Consider the following 8,859-nt stretch of genomic DNA (forward strand, 5'->3'; position numbering starts at 1 on the left):
AGAATGATGGCCTACTTGAATGAACATGCAAAATGGGAAACCAACTCCCTGTGATTCTGTATTTCACTTTCACAATTAAGAAATTAAGCCAGACCAACAGACTCAGTGATGGTTTTGCTTCTCTTTGTTCCTGTTTTCCAGTTTTGTGGTGATTTTGTATCTCTTACTAGTCATTTTTTGTCTGTTTTTACTAGTTTTGTGTTTCTTTGTGATTGGTTTGCTTCTCTTTTTAGTCAATTTGCATCTCTTTGTAGAAGTATTGCATCTATACTGCAATTGGTTTGTATCTCTTTGTGGTCATTTTGCATCTCCATTTTGTCATTTTGCATCAATTTTCATTTATCTTATTCCTCTTTATGGTCATTTTGTGACTCTTTGGAGTTATTTCTGTCGCTTTGTTGTTGCTTTGCTGGCCTTTGTTCTTGTTTTGCTTCTCTGCAGTTTTGTGGTACCTTGCTAGTTGTTTTTAGTTGACTTTGGGTCTGAGTCTTTTTTAATCTATTTTTTATTGTTTTGTTTTTTGTCTTTTCGTGGTTGTTCTGCATCTCTTTTAGTTGTTTTGAGTCTCATTGTCTTGCATCACTTGTAGATGCTTTGCATATCTTTGGGGTCATTTTGTGTGTCTTGGTGGTCATTTGATTGATTTGAAATGTTAACAGTCACTTCAGATGGAGGCTCTGGGTCTGTGCCCATAAGGCCTGTTCAGTAATCCATCAATGGATGTAGCAATATTCACTGTTAGTGTCTTTCCTCCTCGACTACACGCTAACTGCTTTAAAAAACAAAGTCCTGAAAACTACATTTCCCAGAATGCAAAATGGTAACATCACCATACGCTTGTGTTTACGCTTAGCGGTCACGTTCACCAATTGCTGGAGCAGACTATTGGTCAGTGTACTACAAACAACTCAGAAATGGTGGCAGTCTTCAGTCTATAATTCCTGGTTTCTTTTTCCACCAGTGTTTACTTTAGTAACGATGCCGGGGATGTGTTCTGTGCCGGGCTGTAAGGGCTACAAGAAGGCCAGGTCCCGGGGAGTCGTATTCCACTCTCTGCCTACAAGAGACCCAGAGCGCTGCAGAAAGTGGTTAAAGGCCATACACAACCCCAAATTTGACGAAAACACACCAGTAAGTAAATACGGCAACGTACGAGTCTGTAGCCAGCATTTTAAACCGGGAGATTACGAACCGGACATACAGGCAGAACTAATGAAAACAACGCCCCGAAAAATCCTCAAGTCCAACGTAATTCCGTCTGTTTTCTCTGGAAGACAGCAAGAGGACCTCAGCACCTTTCTGCCTGCAGGTGACAGGAGCCGGACAGAGGTAAATGTTTTCCTGTAAAAAGTTGCTTTTTAAAGGTAATGTTGGCTAGAAATCAAAATGTGTCTTGTATGAGCAATTTTGCCCCTTGAGAGAATGTTATTTCAGAAAATAGGAAAATAGAAAATAGTTGAAACTTGTGCATTAAACACTGAAATTTAGGGGAAAAAAATGGTATTACCTGTCTCATATTGGAAAATCCTGTGGACGGTTAATTTCACAAGTTCATGAGTGCTGTGCTGAGGCTGTAGTAAATCACGTTTTAGTCATTATGAGGTACATTCAGGGCCTTCGACAAAACGAAGCAAAATGTTTGTTTAGTGGACACTGGGGCACCGAGCGCGTTGTTGCGTTACGCATGCGCACTGGCCTTTTAATAACAGGTATATGCACATGTTGCTGCTGATTGGGTAACATCTCTGACACACCCACCAAACGAGCCTGTCCACTTCCACCTTACCGAAATTGGCTGCTCTTCTTCACCTAGAGGGCACTCCTGAGATAGTCCTCAATGATGCGAATGGAGCTAAAATAATTGTTCACTACGTTTCTAGACAAAAAGCCCAAATTTTATTTAAAATTTTGCAAATATATGGATTATATATCAGAATTGAATTAAAAAAATGTTAATGTCCTGACAAGGAAGGCGATTTTTCCCATAAAAGGCTAGCATTCTGCTGATGTATGCTGAGTGGTCGGTTAAGGATTTACAACTGATCGTAACAGGACATCCTGCATCAATGGCACTTGGAGTCTACAGCAGTTTTTTGATATGAAATCAAATGAACGTGGTTAGAACAGAACAAAAACTTGCCTGTGCTGTATCAGAAGCCATGTTCCAGCTGGTTCCAGCTGTGTTGTTGTCCACAGTGATTTTGATTAGACATGATTAGAAAGCAGTGGCACAACTTTAGAAGTTGGTTAAAATATTTATTATTGTGCAGCAAACACAATACTTCTTCATCCAGATGATTTTAAGAGTCTCGGAGGAGTCTTCAAGTACCGTCAGAGCAATGATAAGTATTTTTAAATGACATTGTGGGTTTTTCCAAAATCACCAGGGATTTATTTTTGTGAAAAAACAAACGTTTAACTCTGTGACTCGAATGTAATGGCCGTACATGAGAGGCACAAACTTGGGTTGCAAAAAGTATTTTGTTTACTGCACTGTACCAATGACGAGCCACTTTGGGCTCCAAAGTAAAAGTGGTGGAAACTGTCGGGTACAAAATGTCTATAAAAATTATCAAAACTGTTTTTTGTTTTTAATTAGTCGAACGCTCCCAGTACAACTGCTCAAGCCTCTACCTCAGTGGTTTCAGATCCCAGCGTGGACAGTGTGTTGCAATGGGCCTCTGTGTTAACATCAGTAAGTATGATGTAGTAAACCTATGTCATTGAAATTTGACGTTTTGTTTTCACAGGTTAATATGTGGTTAATTTGTGTTAGGAAATAGTTTTATAGATATAGCAGTAAATCAGAAGTCTACCTTTTTTTAATTTGTTCTACTGGCTTAACAATCACTGTTTTTACTCGAGGGTCCGACTACATCTTCCTTGAGTGTTCAAGGTACTGGTGTGGATACTGCATCACCTTCCCTGCTAATTCCTTTAAGTATAACACATGACATCGGCCCTTTTTCTGTGTAAATGAGTGTTACATGCAGTCAAAAGTACAGTATGTTGGTATTGTGAACCCTATTCAGATAATCTGCACACACATCTACTTTTAACTAATTTAGAATTATACATCTGTCTCGGTTAACCCAGATTTCCTCAGGAGCTTCAAGCACCTCATCCCTGTCCCCTCCACCAGCTCAAACCAGTGAGAGTTTGTGCAGTGTGGCTTCGGTTGATTGTCTGAATGAGAGCTTCCACCAAAGGACTGAATCCAGCTCGACCGCGGCATTAAAATCAGACAAGAACACAGAAAAAGACTTGAGTCAGTCAAAGACTATTGTGAATGACAGTTGTTTGATGGAGCTGTTCAAGAAGTGTCAGACATGTGGACAGACCATAACCAAAAAGAAGGTGTCTCACTGTGGTGCACAGAAGAAGGTGAGGTGGAGCTGCCTTGGTGGACACAGGGGCATATGGATGTCATCACCTCACCTTTGGGAGGCATTTCCTGAAATCCACCTTCTTACAGCTCTCGCCATTCTTTTTTCTGGAGGCACCTTTACATATTTTAAAAAATGGGCCAAACATCTGCACCTAAACTTCATGGGGAATAAAACCTTTTTTGAAATTCAAAAGGCATACCTCAACTCAGAAAGGAAACAGATGATCAGGACGGAGCAGGAAGGGATCTGTTCAAAGGGGCTCCATCAACAGCTGGAAGTGACTCCGCTTCCCATTTCAGGTGATGGTTGTTTTGTTTCTCCTTGGAAAGATTATGGAAAAATGCTTAAAAAACTAAATGAGAACTGCAAAACCTGAAGTTTTGTCCCATCCATCCTTCCACTCCAACATCCTCCTTATGGTATGGATCTGTTCTGTACATGAAACCCAGTAAAACACACACACACACACACACACACACACACATTTGTAAGTGCCTGCTGCTGGTCAGCTGAATGTCTTTGTTCAAGTGCAGCTTTTAACATGAGACAAGAAACAATGCAAAAGCTGTCTGTTTGGGTTGAGCTTGGTTCGCTGTGTCAGGGCCCTTTGGATCACTGTAGTCTAGTTTGTATTCATCACTTAACTCAAGTAAACACCTTATTTTGTGATTTAGTCTGAAAAACACCATTACATTAATGACTCAGAAATTGAAATCGTAGTGCATATTACTATATATAGAATAGTACATATTGCTAAACATTTTACTTGTAACAATTTTGTTTTTACTTTAAAGATCCTCTGAAGAAAATCAAGGCCAAGTCGAGGGGAACAGAGAAATTAACTCTATCATCATGGTCAAGGTGAGGCAGCAAGTACAGGTTATACTTGTCATTAATTGAAACTGATTTTAAACAATCAAATCTGTTCATTTTAATGGTAAGTACTAATCAGCATGTCTAACTGTTTTGTATAAGCATCAGTGCGAGCGACCCTTTTCACACAGTAACTTGATAACTTTGTATGTAAAAGAATTTGTTCACTAAAGCTTGAAATATCTCTTAAAGAGATACAGGAAGTTTAATGCGATAAAAATGGCGGAAAAGGGAAGTGGTTGAAAAATCAACTATGGCTTTATTGGAGGAACTTTTTAGTTGCGCTTGCTAATGGTCACCACTGAAGATATGCGACATTCACTAAATAATAAATTAACATATTGACCAGGATGGCACCCCGAACCTGCAGCATGGATGTCTGCTGTTTGACAAGTCACTCCTACAGAAACTTAATTGTATTTTCAAGAGGCTCAAATTGATCTTTCAAATCATTATGTGATATGTTTGGCAATAATTCAAAAAGGACTACTCTTACATTTGTATGAATATATACAGTATGTTATGCTTTTTATAGGCATTGTTTTTTTTCAATTTCATACCATGTATCCTCATCTTTCAGCACAAAATAAAGTGAAACATAAATAAAGACATTTAAAGTTTTTATTTACACGATGAAACAGTGTGCCTTGATTTCCGGGAAATCCCATACCTCCTATTTGTTGTCATATTTCTGAACTGTGATACCAGAGATGTGACTTATTTTTTATAACCATTAAGAACTAACTAATTTACCCTAAAAAGACCACAAAATTACTTCTAATTTATTATGTTTATTAAAGAAAACCCATAATAACAGATTTGTTGACTGAGTAAGAGCAGTGAACTTTAAAGTACACCAAGAAGTAAAAGATCTGAACAGGTGCAAAACTCTTTTTCTTTATTGGCTACTGACCAGAACAAACTATTTTTAAAGGCTCAATAGTGACTGACAGTTTCAATTACAAAAGTCATGTTGCTTCATTGTTGGCTCATGAGGTGGCTTACTGCACAAGCTTGTAATTTGCCAAGGCATAATTCTTCCAATTTTAGGTTTAAATAGTATAATATCTTTTATAATATGCTGTTCAAGAAATGATTAATGAAACTACTTTCCAGGTTGTGAGTGGTTTTAAACTCTAACTGAAGCACAGCAAACAACTACAGAAATGTTCTACAAATCATCACCATCTCCTGTAACCATAAGTAATATGCTTAACTATAAATAGTTTACTTACTTATGTCCAGATTCCTCAGTCTACTCCACAGGTTATAGAGCAGCTTTTAGGATTAGAGTCTATAGTAAGTGTGACAGAGATAGCTGTTAAAAAATAATAAATTTGTGCCTCATTTTGACTATAATACCTCCTTTGACCACTGACACATTCAGACAAAATCTACCAGGTAAACCTGAAACAGGTATATCTGTAACTCAGGTGTTTTGTCAAGCCAAGGGTACATTTTCATTTACATTTTCCAGATGAGGTTTTGTGTCTAATGATAAGTTTTCTTTTTACAGTTATGAAAAGATATCCTCAATATCAATGACTTCTACTGGGACTTGCCTACCTAACACACTGTCAAGTCTTGCACATGTGTCAGCCTCTGAAAGGTAAGCAGTCACAGTCACCAGTACATTTCAGTTGATGCCTGAGCCCCTCGACCACAACAGATAATTTGGGATTTTAACCCAAATTTTGTAGTGTTGAATGAAATTGTTGGGATACTTGCACATTTTTTATCATTAAAATTAAACATACAAAGTACTGTAGCTTTTTATTAGCAGGACTGGAAACATGGGTAAAAGAGATAGATGACATTATAAACTATTTGGCCAGAATTGAACCAGAAATATAGCAGTTACTTTGTGTCAGTGCAGACTGCTGTACAAACACAACAACCTTTGTATAGCCTTGTATTCACCGCATGGGTGTCACACAAGAGAATTAACGTCCACATGCTGTAACATTTGATTAGTCATAAAATGGATTTCACTATGTGTCTGCAGAGGAAAAACAAGTCAGCAAGATGATGTTGAACATCAGAGTGAAACTGCACCTAAGGCAACAGAGGTGGACAGGCTCCAGGGCAGGTTAGTAGTGATCTTTTTCAGAATGTACATTTCATTAGGTGTATACTGTATGTCTGTCAGTACTGTATTGACTTTTTATTCAATGTCCCCACTGTACTATGTCATTTTCAGTTTTGAGGAGATGGAGGTCACCATTGACGAGCATGAATGCACTAGTGTGAAGAACAGAATGTAATCTCTTACGATATTGTACAGCATTTATTATATCTTAATTTGTGCTTCTGTGTCTCATTTGAATCTATCATGACGTTTGTTTTTTTTATCTAACAGATCTGACTTAGATAATGATATGGAAAACGTCACAGAAACAACTGATCTCAGAGCTGCAGGAGCAGATGACAGCTGTGATGAAAGAGTCTACGTACCACTCATTCCTAATCAGAGGTACCTGTATGACTCTGATGAGGCTCATTTTCAAGAATGTTTGTTAGAAAATTTAAGTTATTTTTGAGTCATTTGAATTTATTATTATTCATTATTCATTTATTTAATTGAGACAGTATAGGTACATGTGTGCACATCCTTGCTAAAACCACAAATTCACAAATGGCATGCTGCACCTCTCGCTCGCTTTTTTCCTACATTGCTTATCTTTAACTTGAGGACTTGTACATTGGTTAAAAGAAGTATTATGTGAAAATGTTTAAGACTGATATCAGTCACGATTTGTCAGGTTTTTTTACGTTATGGACACACATTACTGTGGTTTTCTGTTTCAGGTCTGCAACATCAGAGCTTTTACTGGAATGTGAAGAGGAGGCGCTGGAGCCGTGGCAGGAACAAACTTCAAAAGTTCACTTGAAAGATGAGGATGACTTTGTGGAGTTGAGTATGTAACAGCATTTTCTATAAAGAACATGTTGACGTGTTTTTAGACATTCAACTTTTATACTCCACTAAAATGCAAATAACTCAATAGCTTGAGTCAAAAACATGTCAACATAAATGATTCAGAATGGCTTGCTATTTTTGGTTAAATATCAATATTAGTTAATAACAATATTGATATTTAAGTGATATAAAATAGAGATGTTTAGTAGATGGACTGAGTTAGACTACTACTATATCTGTGTGCTGTTGCACATATTCTCAACTAAAACGTTAATTTAACTTGCATCCAATTTTTGTCTTTTTGTATGTTGTTGCAGCTGATGACCAAACAGATTATAAACCTTCACCTCTTCAGAGAAATGCAGTGAATACTTCACCATCTAAGTTGAAAACAGAAACCCCAGAGCCTGTTGTCTGCAACAACCAAGTAATGTTATAAGAATTATTGTATGTATTCATTTGTAATAAATTAGTTGAACCACTTATAGCTTGTCATTTGATTTATAAAATGGTTGTTATGTGTATACTGGTTCTGAATGTTAGAAAATTGATTCTGTTTCTATTTCCCAGGGATTCATTGTGGCTTCACCACAATTAACAAGCAACACTGAGTTCATTGGCTCTGTCGGGACACAGTGTCTTCCCAGGAATTCATTTGCAATAGTTCCAGGTAAAAGTGAGAGTTGCTCTGAGGAGACTTTTTTGTAATTATTTTCAGCCTTTTAATGATGGTTTAATGGCTCTTATATTTTTGTGATAATGTAATTTTTTTCATCTTTAGTCTACCCTAAGAGTTTGTGTGTTGTTTTTTTTAGCTGGTCACCAGCAACTTCTCCAGAAAGTGTCTACAGCCACAGTAACACCTGAGGCCTATGGTGGTGTCCAATCTTCTGAGATGCAACAAATCAGCGACAACCCTGTGTCCTTGTCCAGTGTCCAGGGTCCTGCATTATATACAACACTGTCTAACCAGCTGCAGTCAGACCAGTCTGACTCACAGGCCCTCTCTGTATCTGTTTCCCTGCCTTGCTTTACCATACTTGAATTTGAATCAACTGGCACATCAAACAACCAAGAAATATAAAATTTAAGTGTAGAAAGAGAACAGAAACAGTTACAATGGATACATTCAGGAAGTTGGCTCACTTAAATTTTTCATATCAGTTGCACAAATAAAGAAGATGCAAGTTATCTGCATATTTATGCATCTGTGCACGCCACTGAATCTGTTGGCTCTTCTAACATGGCTGCAGTCTGGGGAGCCCTGCACACAACACCTGTTACCTCCTTTTTCCAAGTCCAAATGAAAAGAAATTGTTGGCAGCATGTCAGTTACATTCCACTTCACTTGTAAAGGTTTTATTATTATATTATGTTCAGTAAAATAAAGTCATTTGTCAAAACCCATTCTCAAGTGCTTCATTGCTGTATTATTGAAATGCATGGTATTGGATCATAGCTTTTCTATAATACATTTAGATTTACTGTGATCAAGGTCTCACTGTGCAGCATGTTGAGTTTGCTACCACAAGTTGGACTAAATCTGTTGTTCCCAAACTCTCATGTCCTCCTTTGGAAGCCCCCATTCCCATTCAAACTGATTGCATTTTCATCAACCAGCACCAATACTGAAACTGAAAACTAGTGAAAGAATGAGCTAAGTTGAATAAAAAAGTG

General features: G+C 37.6%; 1 protein-coding gene across 1 annotated transcript; it reads left to right on the forward strand.

Moving 5' to 3' along the window:
* Positions 1–895: 895 nt before the first annotated feature.
* On the forward strand, positions 896–8,532 carry LOC111220980. The gene is made up of 12 exons (XM_022744293.1): positions 896–1,329; positions 2,600–2,695; positions 3,097–3,688; positions 4,184–4,250; positions 5,779–5,871; positions 6,268–6,351; positions 6,463–6,522; positions 6,622–6,735; positions 7,071–7,180; positions 7,500–7,609; positions 7,753–7,852; positions 7,998–8,532. Exons 1-12 carry the CDS (start codon positions 979–981, stop codon positions 8,264–8,266), a joined length of 2,046 nt encoding a protein of 681 aa, XP_022600014.1. The 5' UTR covers positions 896–978; the 3' UTR covers positions 8,267–8,532.
* Positions 8,533–8,859: the final 327 nt, after the last annotated feature.

This window comes from Seriola dumerili, unplaced genomic scaffold, assembly GCF_002260705.1.
Source record: "Seriola dumerili isolate Sdu_G_001 unplaced genomic scaffold, Sdu_1.0 BDQW01000003.1, whole genome shotgun sequence".
In the NCBI taxonomy this organism is placed as follows: Eukaryota; Metazoa; Chordata; class Actinopteri; order Carangiformes; family Carangidae; genus Seriola; species Seriola dumerili.